This window comes from Gopherus evgoodei, chromosome 11 (genome assembly GCF_007399415.2).
Source record: "Gopherus evgoodei ecotype Sinaloan lineage chromosome 11, rGopEvg1_v1.p, whole genome shotgun sequence".
In the NCBI taxonomy this organism is placed as follows: Eukaryota; Metazoa; Chordata; order Testudines; family Testudinidae; genus Gopherus; species Gopherus evgoodei.
This window is the reverse complement of record NC_044332.1, coordinates 28,965,987-28,986,182: the sequence shown is the minus strand read 5'-3', so window position 1 is coordinate 28,986,182 and position 20,196 is coordinate 28,965,987. Positions and strand designations below refer to the sequence as shown.

The following is a 20,196-nucleotide window of genomic DNA, read 5'->3' as shown; positions in this document are numbered from 1 at the left end:
TCTTCATATTTTATTACATATTAATGTATACCACAATATGTTTGTGTTCCATAGATATCATTCTACTCCACTGTTGCTTGCAGCCACATCTGGAGCATTAGACACTCTTCAATATTTGTTTTCTCTTGGTGCCAACTGGAAGAAAACTGACAGTGAAGGAAACAATATAATTCATTTAGCAGTGCTGTACTTTCACACAGAAATTCTCAAGCATCTAATACAGCTAGATAATCCAGATCTTCCAGTTTGGAATACTCTTGTAGGTAAGCACATACATTCTCTCTAAAATAAAAAGTCTGTGTATGATTCATTTTAACCAACGGTATTTTCCCTAAAATGGTGAAAATATCTATAGTTAATGTACTTTCCAAACCAAGCTACAAATAATGAAAAACAGAATTTTGAATGTTTTGGGGCTAAATTGTATCTCTAGTTTTCCCTGTGAAGTCCATTAATTTGAATGGAGTTGCAGAGGCATTACTGAAGGCAATCTGGTCCTTAATTGTTATATGATGAAAATAATATAGTTTCTATTTTTAGCATGTAGGATCTATCTACTATTTATGCAGCAAAAAATAGCTTTCTTTTGTTACTATTTCAATTACCATTGAGATCACTGTATCTTATTTTTTCAGACACTTGTTTCTCCTACTGTCTTAGGCCCTGATCCTGCAAACACTTAAGCATGTATTTAATTTTATCCAGGTGAGTAATCAGATTGAGCTCAATGGGACTACTCAAGTGTTTAAAATTATTCACACATATAAGTGTTTGTAGGCTCAGGACCTTTGCATGTAATTCGGAAAGACATATGTCCAGCTTCTGCATTACTGAAGCATACCCAGCAATTTATTATTTTAAATTGCAACTCTACAGCCGCCTTTTCAAAACAATTGGAATATCTATAAAAATACATCTGCACTTACTATACATATAAATAAGTAGGTATTTCTGTGCAGTTATCCAGGTGGGATGCAGAGAAGCAATTTTGCAGGTATAACTTTTACATCCATGTTTGAAAGTTAAGCCCCTTCCCTTTCCTGTTTTTGCATAAAAAGGCTCTTTGGCTGTCATTGGGTTTTAAGCACACTTTATAGTTCCGATCTTCCAGTCAGATGCACACAGTGAATTCTTATGTCCACGTGGAGTCTCACTGTTTTCAAGAGGGCTCCACATTACCACAGTGTTCTACTCATGCAAATTGATTGTAGGACTGGGGCCTGTGTCAGCCCCTGACTCTCTTATCTTTTAAAACTGTAAATTCTGATCCATAAAAGAAATGATTTTCTTCAGTTATAATGTAAAGGGAGTTGTCCTTTACCTAGTAATGAGCTCATTGGGCCAGATCCTCAGCTGCAGTTGATGTATGCTGAGCACAACTGAGGAATATGGAGAGCAAAGACCCTCTTTATACTTCCCTGATCCTGGAACTGCTGAATACTGCCTCAACCTATGTCAGCTGCCAAGGGGGCCATTATGGCAAACAGGGATTCCTAGATACAGGGAATCACAGGCCAGACCTCCAGTCCCTAACCACAGCCCCAACACTGGCAAGCGGTGATATAAAAGCTGCCTGAGTATCCTTATATGTAAGGGAAACCAGAGTTACTTGATTTAGGTCCGCTTTGCTCTGGATTAGGGCAATTAACTCCAATCTGGAATATAATGAAGAAGGAGTGGAGTATCCATCAGGTTGTCTCCTTATATAGTAATGGTTTCAGTTGCTGCTTCTGGCATACGTGAGTAAGGGTTGCACAAAGACAAACAGGGCCTTACATGCTATTCAAAACTGTTCCCAGTTGGGGCATTTATTCAAATTGTGATTTCATTTAAATAATTTCCCTTTGTACTTATACATGTAATTAAATAGCTTTGCTTCGAACTAAGCAGGTCCACTTTATATCATAATATTCAAAGAGAATAAATACTCTACAGCTGAAGTAATGTTAAAGGAAGATTATATGGGACACTCAATTTAAATTCTGCTAATGGCAGTTCGTGATTTTACTAGGTGAGGATACTAGGAAGAGGATTAAGATGGAAGGATGTATTTTCTTACAGTAGAAGCAATGCAAGCAATGTAATAGAAACATAATGTTAAAATGAAGCACTTGTCATATTATCCTATCTCTCCATAAACCTATCTTTATTTAATTTGTGCTAGAGAGAATGTAAACAGTTGCCCATATCCTTTGGAGTTGCCCCAAACTAAAATATTTTTGAAATGAGAGGTGGTGTTGGTAAATATTGTTCGATTTGGAGCCTGAAATAAATACCACCTAACAGCAACAAACTGTTTCTTTGATTATTTATGTAGAGAGCACATATATTTAATCTGGTTGCTGCCATGGTATAATTTTTAAAGTAGACTGCTAAAGTGGACTATTTGCTATATGCAAAGACACACACACAGAAAACTAGTACGTAGCACACACATTAATGTAATGTTTGGACTCCCTGATCCTATGGTTATTTTTGAGAATAAAGACCATTGATCACCAAACTAAAAAGTAAATATGGATATATGTAAAATTGCTGGGAAGAAGGCAGTTATTAGAACTTGAAAATCACCTTAAATGTTAAGTACAGGTTGGCTATTTGAAATTTAAGCCATAACTGAAAGGTTGATTTAAAGATAAATTCAGATTGTTTATATTGTTTCAAGTGCAATCAGAGTAACAACATTTGAGGGTTGCAGAGAATTCCAATTGACAATAATGGAAGTTTTGCATAGGAGGGGTTTGGTGCAATATGAGAGCACTCCTATCCAAGAAGAGAGTTTTTCCTTTATTGTGAATCTCACTGTAACAAACTGGTATACGTGCATACACATACTCATTCCTATCATAGTACTTAGCTGCTAGTCTGTGGGACAACACTGTAAACTGGAGACTTTTTTTAAAGCTATGAGCTCCAGCAAGGATTGTTTTTTCTTACCCACATGGAAACATATGTGGAGTAAAATCAGACCCCATTGAAGTCATTTAAATTTGATGGAGCCAGGATTTTTATCCCTTATTGGCGTATCCTTATGATAAAGGAAAAGGACCTAGGGGTTACAGTGGACCAGAAGCTGGATATGAGTCAACAGTGCGCCCTTGTTGCCAAGAAGGCTAACAGCATTTTGGGCTGTATAATAGGGATGTTGCCAGTAGATTGAGGGATGTGATCATTCCCCTCTATTCGACCTTGGTGGGGCCTCATCTGGAGTACTGTGTCCAGTTTTGGGCCCCACACTACAAGAAGGATGTGGAAAAATTGGAAAGAGTCCAGCAGAGGGCAACAAAAATGATTAGGGGGCTGGAGCACATGACTTATGAGGAGAGGCTGAGGGAACTGAGATTGTTTAGTCTGCAGAAGAGAAGAATGAGGGGGGATTTGATAGCTGCTTTCAACTACCTGAAAGGGGGTTCCAAAGAGGATGGATCTAGACTGTTCTCAGTGGTACCTGATGACAGAACAAGGAGTAATGGTCTCAAGTTGCAGTGGGGGAGGTTTAGGTTGGATGTTAGGAAAAACTTTTTCACTAGAAGGGTGGTGAAGCACTGGAATGGGTTACCTAGGGAGGTGGTGGAATCTCCTTTCTTGGAGGTTTTTAAGGTCAGGCTTGACAAAGCCCTGGCTGGGATGATTTAGTTGGGGTTGGTCCTGCTTTGAGCAGGGGGTTGGACTAGATGACCTCCTGAGGTCCCTTCCAACCCTGACATTCTATGATTCTATAAAAGCCGTTAAAAAGGACTGAAAATTATGTTATTTTTAAGTTCAAATAATCTTTAAAGTTCCCTTTCAATTACAGCTGTGCTTTTGTGAGATGAAAATGTTTTTCATTCCCAACAGAGATGTTACAGTGTGAAGACTCTATGAGGCCAGAAATGGCAGTTAGATCCTTGGAAGTTCTCTGTTTAGCAAAAGATTTCTACTGGAAATGCATTTTGGATTCAGGTGATATAAATAGCGTAACGAGTGTACTTGATTTTATTTTAACATCTTAAAGCCATAAGTTTTCATAAAATTATTGTGCTGTCATGTCACCATTCATTATCAACAATTCTAGTGCATAAACAAAGAGTCTCCAAAGGTGCTACATTCAGCAAAACTGTGATAATTTCAGCTCAGTTCAAAACCAAAGGTTTAAAATATTTATTAAATGAAACTCTAGCATAGGTCACAAGTGTAAAAAAGCTGCTTAACTTGAAGGATAGTTTCAACAACCTGAAGGAAGGCTTTAAAACAGGATTTCAAGAGTGAGAAGAAGTAGTAAGAACTGACATAACTAAGGGTCTGGCTGGGGCCTCTAAAATAAAAATGACTCTGCATTGGTTTAGTCCTTGTTCATTTGCCAAAAGTAGTATTTTATTTTGTGTCTGGAGTTGGAATGGAGTTTCCATTAGATTATAATATTTGTAGGTGGATTAAATTTTAGGCCTTGGCATGTTAGGTGTCCCTGTCATTTGTTTTTATTTTTGAAATTACTAAAATATTTCATGTAACTCTCTTAACTCAGTTTAAAATAAATAATAAGGAAACATGATATTGGATGCCTGTCACACTGACTATAATCATGGGTTTGTTTTCTTATTTATTGCAGGTGCTATCCCCTCTCTAATCAATCTGTTGAAAGGCCACCAGATCAAGCTGGCATGTTTAACATCAGGGGTGTTGAGTAACATTTCACCACACATCACCATTTCTAAAGCTTTAGTAGAAGCAGGAGGCATTTCAGTACTAATTGAATTGTTGGGTTCCGGTGAACCTGAACTGCAATCTCGCTGTGCTGTTATCCTATACGATATTGCCCAGTTCGACAATAATCAAAATGTCATTTCTGAGCTGGTAAGCCTAATTCAGGAACTGTTAGTTATGTTCACATTTTTTACTGTCTTAAAAAGGACTGGATTTTTAAAAAATCCTTTGCTTTTCCAATATGAGGTAATTTTCATAGTTGATGAAACCTATTTGACATCTTTTGTTCCATTAATTTATATATACTGTGAGGCACATGGAATGTAATTGCAATGGCTCTTTCTTTGGGATTGTTCCATATTACATTCACATGCTTTTTTCCTTCCTTAGGGTGGAATCCCTCCTTTGATAAATCTTTTGAAAATTAGATTACAGGATTTGTTAGTTAATGTAATAAATTGTATCCGGGTTTTATGCATCCAGAACAAACAGAATCAAATTACAGTGAAGGAACATCAGGGTATTCCAGCACTTGTTGAGTTTCTAACATCACAATCAGGTAAACTTTTATTTTTACATGTTTGTTTAATATTCTTATTGTAGACATTTGGAAAAAAGGAAACTCTGCATATTAGTAATGATTTGAGTATTATTATATACTCCTGGGGGAATTCTGCAACAAAAAATTGAAAATTCTGCACATATTTTCAAATTCTGCATGTTTTATTTGTCAAAATAACATAATCTAATCACACCAGTTTCATTATTGGTCATTTATTTGAAAATACCTGTCAGCAAGTATGTCTGTAACAATACAGACAACAAAAAAGATTCAGGAAATGTGTTTTTTTTGACAAATAGATTACTTAGTAGTCATATTAATACAGAACTGAGTAATAATTCATTTCAACTACAATGCAGAACTGTATTTCCCACATCTCTCAGAAGCAGTGCAAAGCCTTGGGGGAGTCAGGGGTAACGGAGGAGCTGAGGAAGAGGGAAGTAATTGCTGGGAAGGAGCCTGGATGTGAACTTGAAACAGGGTGGATTTGATTTAAATCACTAGTCAGGAAGACTCAGTTTAATCATTGGTTTCTACATAAAAGTGCATTCTTGTTGGTTGTTATAACCTTAATACATATTCTTCACAGCTCAGAGATAGATGTAGGTTTCATTTTTAGAAGGTACACACTATACATTTTTAAAGTGATTTATTTTGAAATTTATTTTCAGATTAGTTTTACAGCTATATCAGAAAATGAATGATTGTTTGGTTATTTCATTTACCAAAGGTAATTGAAGCAGATATTTATGAAGCCATTGGGAGGTGAACTATCTCCAATTCAACAGGTTAATCATTAATATTTGGATGATTTTCTTGCCATGCTGTATTAGGAGAACATCACCAAACAGACATTTAAATTGTTTTATTTAACTATTTCTCACCTCTATATATTATTTATTTATTTAAAAACATTTTTGCTGTTAACAAGCATGTTATCTCTGGAGACACAAATCCACAGTTTGAGAACTGCAAAACTAAGCATCTCTGATGGTATCTTCTAGACTGAGCACTGAGTCCCATTGGGTAGATAGAAAGATTAACCTAAATAATCTATACAGAAGCCCCTGGATCCCCGTAAGATTGGGTCCCTAATTCATGAACTGTTGGACCTCATTAACAAAACTTTTCTTAAACATTACATGAATATATTGTCTCATACTATAGAATTAGAATTTATAATCCCTATTCCATGATGAGATTTCTTTGAGCTATAATCTATCTTAATTAAAACTATCTTTAGATAGGTGTTTTCCTCAAAAAGCATTTTATCAAAAAAATCCATTTTAAATAAAAAAATATTTTATTATTATTATTTATCCACCTTGACTTGGAGGGTTGTTGGGTATGGATGGGAAAAGTATGGAACAGTTTTTTTGGGGGTGGGTGGGGTGGCATTGCTAGGGAGCTTCCCCCATCCAGACCCTGGCTGACCCCTAGCCTTTCCCATTCAGTCAGGCATATCTGTCCTGGTCCACATATGTCTCTCCACCTGCACTCAGACACCCATTCCCCTCATCCTTATGTGGCCCTGCCACCCCCTCCTCCATCGCCATGTGCCCCTGCACCTCCCTTCCCCCTGTGGTCCTGCACCTCCACTCCCATTCAGCCCCTGCCCCACTCTGTCCTCCCACCTAGCCCTTATCAGCCTCTGTCTGACTCCCCAGCAGCCCCACGCTGTCTGTCTCCCCATAGCCTTTGTCTCCTGACCTGACCGAACAGGCATTGTGAAAAAGGCAGGCTCTTTTTCTTCCCTAGCTGGCCAGAAGCTGCTGCTCTGGTCTATCACCACAGCGTCCTCTAGTGGGCAAAAGGTGGAACTGCAGCAACTTTCCGGCAGACACTTTTTTCTGAGCAAAAAAATAAAAATATGCATGACTCATTTAATATAATGTATTAATATTTGGAGATATTCCTATCTCATAGAACTGGAAGGGACCTTGAAAGGTCATTGAATCCAGTCCCCTGCCTTCACTAGCAGGATCAAGTACTGTCCGTGACAGTTTTGGTTTCCCCCCCACATCCCTAAATGGCCCCCTCAAGGATTGTACTCACAACCCTGGGTTTCGCAGGCCAATGCTCAAACCACTGAGCTATCCCTCCCTCCATTACTTATGCATGTGCACGGAGGTGCAGAATTCCCCCAGGAGTAACTATTTTTGCTTGATTTTTTGTATGGCTCGATCCAAAGTCACTGGAGTCAGTTGAAAAAATCCCATTGACTTCAGTGGGCTTTGAATCAGGCCCTTGTTGCCAGTGTTAATGTTTTGCTATTTAGACTAGTTTTTCACAATATTTCCATGCAAGTTACTTTAAAATTGCCTTCAGACTGGGTAAATTTGTTTACAAATCAGGCTTTAATACAGAATAATTTGCAGACCCTGAAAGAAAAAGGCATTGGAGGGCAGATTGGCAGGGAAAATTCTGTGCTCAGTTTTACCCTGTGCAACTTAATTGATTTGAGTGGAGTTGAATTGGTGTAGAATTTTACTCATTGTTTTTTTTTCATACTTTGGTTTTCATTTATAACAACCCAAAGTATATGAGAACAAGTCCTATATGTACAATTTATACATGGGTGATAATACAATATTAATGCAATATTAAGGTTAATAATTTATCTGCAAAAAGCTTACAAGAAGTGTTCTGCCTAATCTCCCATGTTCTTGACCTGTAAAAACATTTTCCTCTTGCAAGATTTCTATAAAATCAAGATAGTACTGCTTTGTGCAACCACCAAGTTTAGCCAACATCAAAGTTCACAGGGCCACATTAGTGATGTGAACGACATTTTTGGAGCATCTGACAATCGTAGCCTAAGGATTTAAATTTGAAGAATATCTAGAAGTCAGAAATGACTAAATGTTTAGTCAGCATTGTAGCTATCTGTATCAGTACGCTACAAGTGTATTAGCCCTAACATCTCTCTGAAACATAATTACTACTAATCTGAAATAAAATCTTCTAAGGGGAAAAGAAAAGATAGAATTTTGTTGATTCTTATCAATGTTTGACTAATACTTATGCATTTAAAGATGTGCTACAGGCTGTATCTTCAGCAGCTCTTGCAGAACTTGCTCGGGGGAATGAGAAGATGCAGGATGCCATTGCAGATGCAGATGCAATTGGTCCTCTGGTTGAACTTCTCCGTGGAAGGAAAATCACTGTGCAAGTGAAAGGTGCTATGGCTATAGAAGCACTATCGGATAACAACACTCATATACAGAGACTATTTCTGGAAAAATCAGCAACAAAATATCTTTTAAAGCTCTTGAAGGCAAGAATTTATTTCACATTTTTATTTTTCTAAAGTCTTAAATCAATTTGTTCATTAGAAAAAAGCGTAAAATAGGCTGAGTTACTTGGAATAATTGGAAAACCCTTAATATCATGGAATAAATAGTTTTTTAAATGTATAAGACTTAAAATTCTGCTAGTGAAGGAAAAACTTTGCTTTTTTCAAACTTTCAGGCGTTTCACTTGACAGTTAAGGAACAAGGTGCTACAACTTTGTGGGCACTGGCAGGACAAACACTGAAGCAGCAAAAGCTTATGGCAGAACAGATTGGGTACAACTTTATTATTGATATGCTTTTGTCACCATCTGATAAAATGCAGTATGTTGGTAAGATTTTGTTTTGTTTTGCATAAATTTGCAAAATATTGGACAGTTTATTGGGAGGTTTTTAAACATACATTTTTGCTTTGTTTTGGAAGGAGGTGAAGCAGTCATAGCTCTTAGCAAAGATAGCAAACTTCATCAAAATCAAATATGTGAAGGAAATGGAATTGGTCCTTTGGTTCGATTGTTGAGAAGCACAAAGATAGCAGAGGGCACACTCCTGAGTGTCATCAGAGCTCTGGGGACCATTTGTATTGGTTTGTAGAATTTCTTATGTTTTAAGTTTTTTTTTTTTAAAAACCAGCCAACCAACCTTAAGTGGTTTTGAATGGGTAAAATGCAAACCGGTTTGAAACAATATCAATGAAAGAAGAAAATATTGTATTTAATATTAAATTTGCATAGAATTGAAATATAACTTTTCAATATGAGGAAATATCATTTGCCATGAACAAAATTTGTGCTTTGTGTACATTACATAATTTTGTCATGGTAACCACTGTTTGGAGCCCCTGCATACCTATGAAATGTAACACACAAAATTGCTTTCAGTGATATGAAGTGATTAAAATGCCACAGCTAAACACCAGGTGGTCCTTCCCCTTGCCAATTTCCACCACTTGAGTGCCAATGTAGACAAATAGTTTTTGTGTAGCAGCCCAACAGTGAAAATAATCTTCTCATTCCAATCCCCCAGTGCCACTGCTTAGGTGTACTTTCTACTGTCTACTGTCTGGGATAAAGGTTTCCAGTTGGCACTTTGCTATAGAAATTTCCTTGCATAAACCATTGTCTTAATCTGTGGTTATTTTGTCAGCGTCAGCTACTTTTCTAGCCTTGTTGTTATCCCATAATTCAGTGGTGAGCTCCCAAAATCCTAATAACCTGTTCCCTACTGGGTCCTTGACAGCACTTCGAGGGGGGGTCTTCACTCTTTCCAGGTTTTCGGCGGCATTTCGGCAGCGGGTCCTTCACCCGGAGCAAGTGAAGACACAGTCATGTCCCCCCCACTGCCGAAGTGCTGCCGAAGACCCGGTAGGGAACCATGCAGTGAGTACAAGCTCCACGTGCCTGTCTCCCCCGCCATCCGACCCGACCCGACCCAACCCGACCCAACCCAACCCACCCACGTCCTGCCCCCGACTGTCCCCCTCAGAACCTGCAACCCATCAAACCCCCCCCCCCGTTTCTTGTCCCCTGACCATCTCCTCCCAAGACCAGGGGTGAAAGTAAGGCCAGCTCTGAACCCCAGAAGGGGCGTGGCCTAGGGCGGAAGGGGCGGGGCTGAGAGTGTCAAAGCCAGCCCCAGCCCACCCTGTAAGGTAAGTGTTGTCACCGCCGCCACCGGTGTAGCAGCAGCAGCCCTGGGCTCTGGGGGCTACTCCTGGGCTCCGGGGGCTATTTAAAGGGCCAGGGCAGTAGAAGCAGCCAGAGCCTCGGACTTTTTAAATAGCCCCCAGAGCCCAGCAGCCCTATCCCAGGGCTCCAGCAGTGGGGCTCTGGTGGCAATTTAAAGGGCCTGGGACAGGATGGCTCGCGGACTGGAGTTTGCCCACCCGCCAGCCCCTTTAATGACTGGTTCTACACCGGTTTCTAAATTTAACAACCAGTTCTTGCGAACTGGTGCGAACCGGCTCCAGCTCACCACTGCCATAATTGGCTTCTCTATCAGTATGTTTCAGAAGAAGCTTCTTATGAGCCTGCTGCTTCCAGCTGTCTTGGTCCTGGGGACATCTGGGGAGATAGTTAAGCTGAATTCTGTGTGATTTAGAGTACCTTGGTCTATGACTGAGTGATGGAATGACTTAACAAGTAGGCCATTGCTGAGTTTGGCAAGCAAGTGCCATGACAAGACTTGGGGTATATCTGCATTGCAGTTTTTAAAATCCATGGCAGCGAGTCTCTGAGTCCACATCTAAAAACTCGGACTCGTGCTACAGTGCTAAAAACAGCAGTGTAGACATTGTGGCATGGGCACTGAAACCTGCCCCCAGCTCCAGCCTGAGCCAGAATGTCTACACTTTTTTTTGTAGTAGTGTATCATGAGCCCTGCGAGCCAGAGTCTGTAGACCTGGGCTCCGAGACTTGTTGCTATGGGTTTTAAAATACAGTGTACCCAAACAGGCTGATCATGCACTAAAAAAGACACTGATAACAGCCAGCCCAGTGAAAGGGAAAAAAAGTGTATGCTGCATTGTCTCGTGAATTTCATGTAGAAAGGTTCTAGTACATGGATCCGGTTACTCCTTGATGAATATGTACATGAACTTTGCAATATGAATCTTTTAGCTGTTGGTCTTGTTCTCTGGCTATCTGTGTGTTCCTATATTTGTAATTCTTGTCATATCCTGCCTGGCTGTTTTTTTATTACCGTTATTTGTTAAGCCACATCTAAAAATTAAGAATGTAAATTCTTTTGGCACTGCAATCTGACTTGGGAGTATTATAAAAATAAAAATATTAATTTTATGCCAACTTATTTCCTTATGGTGTATAAAAAAGGCCTGAAAGGTTTTTTTCTCCTTGTTTTCATCCTCAAAATATCAGAAATGTCAAGTCTTGTCATGCCTATTTTTGTTGAAGACTTTGATGAACTAAGTATGTGGATTGAGTGCTTTCACAGCCCTTAAATGAAGGTGTTGAATTCTTAATAAAGGCATATTTTCTTTCATATTTAAATTGGTGTTAACCTCCCCCCCAAAAAAGTCCCAAGCCAAAAACCAGTATCTTTAAAAAGTTTAAGTAAAAATCACTTCCTATTTCAGTTACTCAAGTTTTACTTGTACAATTGCTCTGATGTAAAAACCTACTAATTCTCCAACATCCCATAGAATTTTCCAAGGTGCACAAAACCTGAATTTCTAAGTAAAAAGCAAAAGGGGAAAAATACTTTTTTGCCACGGGAATTGCCTCCCTTTCAGGACTTTTTTGGTATATCATAAAGAAGAAAAAAGGCACAAAACCACTCTTGGGTTTTGTACTTTTTGTGGCTGTTTTCCTTTAAAGCAAAATGTTTTTTACAGCAGTTTATTATATGTCCACCCAATTAATTGTCACGCTGGATGATTGACCTGACAACTATAGAAAACCATGTCATTCACATTCTAATGCTATTTCTATAAGAGAGGCATGAGAAAGTGGATGCGACTAACAGGGGAGATGCTGGAAATGTGAATGTTGCATCTACTACTTGTTTGGAGAGTACCAGCATTCCTCCCCAACTTCAAACCCTGCCGAAGAGGACATTTTTGTTGTCGTCATGTACAGCAGGAAAATTAACAAGCTCTCAAAACCTTCTTATCTAAACTCTTCTTGGTATTTCATAAAAATAAGGTATTTTCAGTATTTTCATCCCAAATTCCTTACTATGATTTTCTTGAAATTTAATTTAAACCAGATAAGATCATTTCCTTTCCCCCAACCTACATTCATCCCAAGAATAACATGTTTTTAAAACAGATGTGAAATGAGTCTTCAGATTTGGCAAAATGTATTTGTCCTCTTAAAATAAGCTCTCTGTCCTGTCTCTTCTTGTCATATGAGGATAGATCAGCTAGATAAACCATACTAACTGTGAATCTGAAATAGTCAAATGCATTGTACCCAATTACAAGGAAGCAGAGCTACCCATTCTAGAAAATATTTATGTTTCTATATATTGCTAAGAGTAAAAGTGACACTGAAGGCAGCTTATAGTCAAGTCTCTGGAATTTTAAATATCTGTGCATGTATTTGGAAATCATTACTTAGATTTAGTCAGCACTATTATTTAGGGTAGGATGGACTTTTTTGGTAAAATGGTTCTCCAGTTTCTCTCTAACTAGAAATACCCTCAGGCAGCAAACCTTTGGGATAATTAGTGCTTATTACAGTCTCCAAGACTTAATGTTTGGAAATACGTTAATGAAAATACATCATCTAGTGGACATCTCTGAATTTACTCCAGATTTACCTTCCTTTCTTCCATATATCTTTCTCTAGGGAGCTGTCAGCAACAGAAGCCAGGCATACCTTTATGTACACATGGTCTTTGTACATAAAGATAAAACACCTGACTCAGCTCTAATACTTAGGTATTTCAAGTGAAAAGCATATAGTACTGTTATTCTTATGTAATCTGCCACAATTAGGTATAAACTGGACAATTTTTCTTTATTCTTTCTGTTTTTCTCTTGCACAAATGTCTTACATGGGCTACATCTGACATGTGGACTTTTACAGGTGTGGCTCATACAAACAATCCAGTCAGCCAGGAAAACATAGTGGATGAACAGGCCTTACCAATACTGGTTCACCTGCTTAAAAATCATAATTCTCTTCAGATAAAGGTGTGGAATAATAGTGTGTGAGAGGGGGTGTGTATGTATGTGTGAACATGTTCTCTGGTTGAAAAATATTCAGAACTGAACTTTCTGAGAACACTTCTTGCCATCTTTTTGCAGCTTAGAGCATGAGAAAACAAAATTAAATAACCTCCTTAACAAGACACTTCAAAAGCCAGTTATTGAGGAATAATTGCAAACTATGCCTACAAAACTATTTACTTTTAACTGTATAAAGGCAATCACAAAAGTAATTTAAAACTTCAAAGGATTCTGTTTTTCCCATGTGGATTTATCTTGAGTAAATTGTTTTTTCTAGTTGAGCTAATTGCTTATGAATATTGGACTTCCCTGTGCTAACTCATAACATCCCTTTTGAGTGTGTTTTTTATGCAGGGAATAACATGACAGTTTGATATGCTGGCACATCTTCAGTGCGGCATATGGGACCAAACCTACCTGCTATATGCTGGTCATAGAATATCAGGGTTGGAAGGGACCTCAGGAGGTCATCTAGTCCAACCCTCTGCTCAAAGCAGGATCAATCCCCAGACATTTTTTCTCCCAGGTCCCTAAATGGCCCCCTCAGGGATTGAGCTCACAACCCTGGGTATAGTAGGCCAATGCTCAAACCACTGAGCTAGCCATCCTCCTATGAGAGCATCTGAATACTTTGCTTCTCTAAAGGTGCAGTAAGCAGAAGTATAATATATCCACAGTTCTGGAGTCTTCATTCCTTCAAATATGACACAGCTTGGAATGACCAGGCTCAGAATGCTTTAAAGTGGTTTTTTGAGCAATTAAAGCTGTGGTGAGGATTGGCTGAAAAACGTGTATAAATCTTGTCATACAGAAGCATGGCTCTGCATGTGAGTGCTACTGCTATCTTCAAAGAACACAAATTACAAGTGGGTCATTTTGTCTCTCTAATCCTAAGGTATAGGTATAATTTAAACTACATAAATAAACCAATTAACCAAAGACCTTGTAGTGTAATGGACAAAATACCACTTGTTTATGGTATATAAATTACAAGAGCAATCAGTTCTCACTTCAAGGCACAAGCTGATCATGATTTGAGATCAGGAACATAGGAATTCACATATTGGTCCAGACCAGAGGTCAATCAGCAGACCAGTGTGCTTTAAAGGAAGACACAAGAAACTCTGAAGAGGGCAATTAAGAAGTAACTTGACCATACAGGAAGTTTTTTCTTAACACCTTTAATTCAGTGCCTAGGTTATGCCATGAAGCATGAAGGTTTATATCCCTTAAAAATTATATATTTTGTAAATTTTGTCTAGTGTAAATGTGGATGTTTCCATTATCCATATACATATTGAATTTTTTTTTAAACCTACTAAGTCTTGGCCTCAGTTATATTTTGGTGAAGTGAGTTTTCCTACATACTTAGTTTTCTAATATAAACTGATTTGTTGTTTGTTAAATAAAATATGCCTCAAATTGCTCTGCAAAGTGTAAGTATATAATATCTGCATTTTTCTTTAAAATATATATTTAGGTTGAAGTTGCATATTCCTTGGCTTGCATTGTTTTAAGGAACAGTAATTTACAGACTGTGTTACAAGAGGAGGAAGGTTTCAATTACAATGATGTTCTTGAACTTCTTAATACACCTAATAAGGTACTGTACTTGATAAAGTAGCAGTATTAATTTAGGAAAAAGTATTCTATATTTGGCATACCAAATTTACTATACAGTAGCTCCAAATGTTTACTGTATGAACTTCACATGTCAGACACACAAATCAAAAGTAACAGGAGTACTTGTGGCACCTTAGAGACTAACAAATTTATTTCAGCATGAGCTTTCATGAGCTACAGCTCACTTCTTCAGATGCACAGAATGGAACACACAGACAGGAGATATTTATATATTCATGTTCTTTGTATGTATAAATATCTCCTGTCTGTGTTTGTTAGTCTCTAAGGTGCCACAAGTACTCTTGTTCTTTTTGAGGATACAGACTAACGTGGCTGCTACTCTGAAACAAATCAAAAGTGTGTCCTTTTAATATAACTATTTCTTAATACTCTTATGGGCTGGGTTAAACGTTACTGAAGCCGGTGGGTGTAACAGCTGCTCTTAATTTGATAGCTGTAAGAAACAGTTAAGCTCATTTATAGCAGTCCCAACCCAAAACAAAGGTACATGGAGAAGGTAGCTGCAGACATAGCCTGGTCCAGCATGGTGTGTGTCCCTGACAGAATCCTAGAAAGAAGACTTTTGGGCCTTGTGTTGGCTAAAAGAGGCTTTGAGCCTGTGAGTAAGGAAACAAGTCTCATATTATTTGGGTCCTCATGTGTTGAGGGAAATAGTGCATTCTTTGTAAATAAGCAAAATTGCATCAGAGAAAAACTCCAACTTCATCACAAATTTCTCCTCCCAGGATCGGGTCCCTAACATTAACACAGGACAAAAAGCAAGGTTAATTATATTGGTTGAGAGTTAGCAAGATTCAGAGTATGTGCATGTTCCTCTTGCCCCTATCACCAGAGAGAGTGATTTCTTCAGGCTGAGAGTCCTTTACTTTACTCCCAGACTCACACTTCCATTTCAAAGCAGTGAGCTGCAAAATCACTGGTGGGCTTCATTGCTCCATCCATCCAGTCTTCTCAGCTGTCAGCCACAGAGTGTCAGTGTTCTGAAGTGGATTTGGGGAGGCTCAGCACATGCTCAGTACCTTCCCAACAGGATCTTCCAGCTTCTGGTAGTTGGAGTGAGGGAGGCTAGACAGCCATATGGGTGCCTCTGCGTGTGTTCTTTCTCATTCTGGGGACAAACAGACCTCTGCAGCTGTAGAGTCTAGCTGAATCACACAGTTTGTGCTGTGCAACATCTACCTTATGTTTTATACTGCTGCCCCACACCAGAGTGTCTGAAATACTTTAATGTGAAATCAAAAGCAATAGTGAAGTCCTTAGTGGACTGTATGGAGTCTGAAACTTCAGGGAAACTTCAGGAAAATCTGCAGGGATAGAGTTTGTTTTTTAAATTTTTATTTATTTCCTTTTTTGTTCTGTCTGTTTCAGGAGGGATTTTTTTTTCTTTGTTCTTGATAGGGGTTTTTTTTGGTTAAAGAGAAGTGTCAGTGTGGTGAGTGTTATTCTTATAATTATCTAGTCTCTGAGGGTTTGGCCTGCAGTGTTTATATGAAAATCAATAAAAACAAAGACAAAAATATGATGATAGGGGTTGGTAACTATTTTAACATATCAAAGAATACAGTATTTTATTGTTTAATTTTTAGATAGTATGAAAACTTCAGAGCTTGCATGTTTCTGTGGGATTTTGTATTTTTTTTTTTTAAGGATATTTGTTTACGAGCTGGATATGCTTTAGCCCTTTTTGCGTACAACAATCCTGTCCAACAGTTCCTGATATTGGAGACTGGCGCAATTATGATGTCTACATTTGAACCTTTTCTACGATCAGAAATTGAGACACATAAAGCAATGGCTGCATTTCAGGTATAGGAATAGGGCTTTTACTCATAACACACAAAACAGATTACACATTTTGGGCCTATGTATAATGATATGGTTATTAGTCTAACTGATAGAACTGATTTTTACACAAAAATATTAATATAAAGTCCTTTTCAAAGAGCTTAAATGGCCAAATATAGTAACACTTATAAAATGTGTAGCTTATATTACAGATTCTAAAGATCCTAGTCTTCTCTGCAAGTCTCCATCATGAACTATTTAAAAAATAATCAGAACTTGGGACTGTTTTTGATGGTAGAAGAAAATGTTGGCTATAGACTTGATCCTGTATCTTTACTCAGACAAAAATCCATAGGAATTCTGTCTGATTAAGGAGTGCAGGTTTTTTCCATATGTGTTTTTAATTTAGCATAAGGAAAGAGTAACCACCGTATCAAGATCATTTTAACAAACCAACAAATATATAGAGTAGTGGAAAAGTCTGTAAAACATGAAGATGTATCAGTTATATGGATAAAATTGCTTGTATTGAACTGACATGTCTATACTAAGGTTGTGCCTTTTTCTGCCAATAGGCAAAGATCCAAAGTGCAAGAGATAGGGTTGAAAGTGTCATGTAAACGTACAGCACTATGCACAATAAGGAAAAAAGGAACTGGAAGAAACGTACTGAAACAATCTGTATCTTTTAAAAATTGTCTGCCTTTGATTTCAGATTGTTGTTTTAGCCAGAGTCATAGTGGATGTGGACCAAGTTACTTTGTCTGCAAGAGGTGTTACTATTTTAGTTGAACTACTAAATTCTGAAAAGACAGCTACTCTTGTTCTAACAGGTAAGAATTATAGAAGATGAGCAAAAACTCATAGCAATATAAAGTTAAACATTTCCATAAAATACTGTTGTTTCTCAAAAATGAGATATTGAACAGTAGGATAGTGAAATTTACTGTTTAATATTAGGTGGTAGACTCAGGTCAGGAGATTGGCTCTTCCAAAATGCCTGCACAAAGGAGTAAGATGACATAAGGCAGAGGTGGGCAAACTATGGCCCGTGGGACCATCCTGCCTGGCCCCTGAGCTCCCAGTTGGGGAGGCTAGCCTCCGGCCCCTCCCCAGCTGCCTCAGATCACCGCGGCACCAGCACTCTGGCCCACTGCTCCTGTCGGGCAGTGTGGGCGGCCTGGCTGGCTCTGGCTGGGTAGCGAGTTCTGCTGCTCTGAGCAGCATGGTAAGGGGGCAGGGGCTGGATAAGGGACAGTGGTCCCAGGGGCAGTTGGGACAGGGAGCAGGGGGGTGGTTGAATGGTCATGGGAGTCTGGGGGGGCTGTAAGGGGTTGGGGCAGTCAGGACAGGGAGCAGGGGGATTGGATAGGGGGTGGGGTCCCAGGGGGGCCATTAGGGGCAGGGGTCCCAGAAGGGGGCAGTCAGGGGACAAAAAGGGGAAATTGGATGGGTCGCGGGTTCTGAGGGGGACAGTCGGGGCGGGAAGTGGGAGGAGGTGGATAGGGGGTGGGCACCAGGCTATTTAGGGAGGTACAGCCTTCCCTACCCAGCCCTCCATACAGTTTCGCAACCCTGATGTGGCCCTGAGGCCAAAAAGTTTGCCCACCCCGACATAAGACATCTCTTGGTCTGCTGCAATGGCTACCCACATCTTGAGTTACAGCATGAAGGAGGGAGGAGCAGCTGCCTCTGCAGGGCTTTTACTCCCACTCCCATGCCCCCCTATGGTCTGCCTAGCATAATTAAACTAATGTAGAAGGAGAAGTAATCTGCATTAGGAAAAAAAAGATTTAGCAGATTACTTTCCCCCCTAACAAAGTAGGACCCAGGGACTGAATTGTGACTCTGAGACACAATTCAGTCCCTCATCTGTTTCTGGGGCAGCACAGGTTACATGCTGCCCCTTACCCTGGGCAAACTGTAGATTTATAATCTGGCCCTCCATTTTTATTCAATTCTTGCTCAGGCAAAATTCATATAGACATCAGTGAGAGTTTTGCTGTGGTAATGAGTAAAAACTGAAGAAGGATTTCAAGATTTTGCTCAAAGACGATAAAGGAGATGAATTTAATAAAACACTGCTACAGTATTTTAAAATGATTCCTCTTAGAAAAGCAAATTTCTTGGAGGCAGAAATCAACATTTTAGCTGCAATAGATATAAAAACGTATTGAGAATATCACAGTAGAAATAATGACAAGACAAAAGACTGTGGGTATGACAACTTCACTAATAATATTTAAACACATTTTGAAAAAACAGAGCATTTCGTTAAGATTATGCAGGAGACTAGAAGTGAGCAAACATAATATGTTTGACATTATATGATGTATAATTCCAGTGTCTAATTAATTTGTAGGGAAGTTATTGGCTAGCCTGGCTCATACAAGAGCAGGTGTTCCAGAAGCAATTACTGAACTAGGAACTATCAAACGTCTTTGTTATCATTTGTACTCAGATAAAGAAGAGGTAAAATTTCTCCCGTCTCCTCAAAATAAAATGTTCATGTTGTGGTTTTAAATTTATTTTTCTCCTTTATTGATTAAATCTGTTTGTTAGAAGAATTAGCTGATGAATGTTTGCTTTATATGTAGTAATAGAAATATTTTATAAAACCTCACTAAACAACCAAAAACCATATTAAAAATAAGATAACTGTGTAAGACAAAGATCCTGGCCCCATTGAAATCAACGGCAAAACTTCCACTGACTTCAGTGGGGCCAGGATTTCCCCCAAAGGTTTCAGTATATGTTTGTTAAATACTTAAATCCTGATCATGAATGGTAAATTTGTTACCTGATAATTTCCTTTATAATATTCTGAGATGTATGTGAAGTAGTGAGCAGTGAACAGAAGTCGGGAGAAATAAGAAACAAGATTGAGATAAGGAGACACCCCCCTCAACCCCAAGTTAATTGCCCCAAATGGCAATGCTATTACTAGATCACTGCTTGTAGCATATCCCTGCCACAGGAGGCCTCGGTGAAGGACAGAAAGTCCACTTTATAGGATCTAATAAAAGTGTTAACTTATGACCACCTAGCTGCCCTGCAGATTTCTGAAGTAGAAGCATAAGTCCTTTTTGCCTATACAGTCGTCATAGCTCTTGTGGCATGTGCTTTATGCCTTCTGGACTGGAGCACCTGGCATCTTGCATGCTTCTGTGATGCGTAGTTTAATCTGTATAGTTACTAATAGCTTGGATACCCTAAGCCTTTGGTTCTTTGGATGAAAGGATAGTTTCTTGTTGGTTTGGGGCACATGTTACAGCTGATGAATGCTTTTTGAACATCTAAAGTGTGCCATAGCTTTTTCTCAGATGCTGTGGCTTTGGACAGAATGAAGGAAGGAGTACCTCCTGTGAGGAATGGGAAAATGAATTCACCTTAGGCAAGAGTGATTCTGGTATTCTTCACACCAGCTTGTCATCATGAAACACTCAGTGAGATTCCTATGTGAATATAGCTACTAGTTCAAGAACTCATCTAGCAGACATGATGGTGACCAGAAAACAGATTTTGATGGATAGGTG

The 20,196-nt window shown here is 38.8% G+C and overlaps 1 protein-coding gene across 20 annotated transcripts in view; it reads left to right on the top strand.

Moving 5' to 3' along the window:
• The window catches only part of ANKAR (ankyrin and armadillo repeat containing), a 48,822-nt gene that overhangs the window by 16,357 nt on the left and 12,269 nt on the right, over positions 1–20,196 (top strand). For 13 of the 20 annotated variants that reach the window (XM_030579533.1, XM_030579524.1, XM_030579523.1 and 10 more), the window contains 12 exons: positions 55–263; positions 3,838–3,942; positions 4,589–4,833; positions 5,074–5,242; positions 8,281–8,522; positions 8,717–8,870; positions 8,963–9,124; positions 13,089–13,195; positions 14,712–14,834; positions 16,523–16,681; positions 17,376–17,493; positions 19,023–19,132. In XM_030579533.1, the coding sequence (XP_030435393.1) occupies positions 55–263; positions 3,838–3,942; positions 4,589–4,833; positions 5,074–5,242; positions 8,281–8,522; positions 8,717–8,870; positions 8,963–9,124; positions 13,089–13,195; positions 14,712–14,834; positions 16,523–16,681; positions 17,376–17,493; positions 19,023–19,132 (1,903 nt within the window). The remainder of the gene's footprint in view (positions 1–54; positions 264–3,837; positions 3,943–4,588; positions 4,834–5,073; positions 5,243–8,280; positions 8,523–8,716; positions 8,871–8,962; positions 9,125–13,088; positions 13,196–14,711; positions 14,835–16,522; positions 16,682–17,375; positions 17,494–19,022; positions 19,133–20,196) is intronic. The other 7 variants (XM_030579516.1, XM_030579530.1, XM_030579531.1 and 4 more) reach the window with 2 other exon arrangements.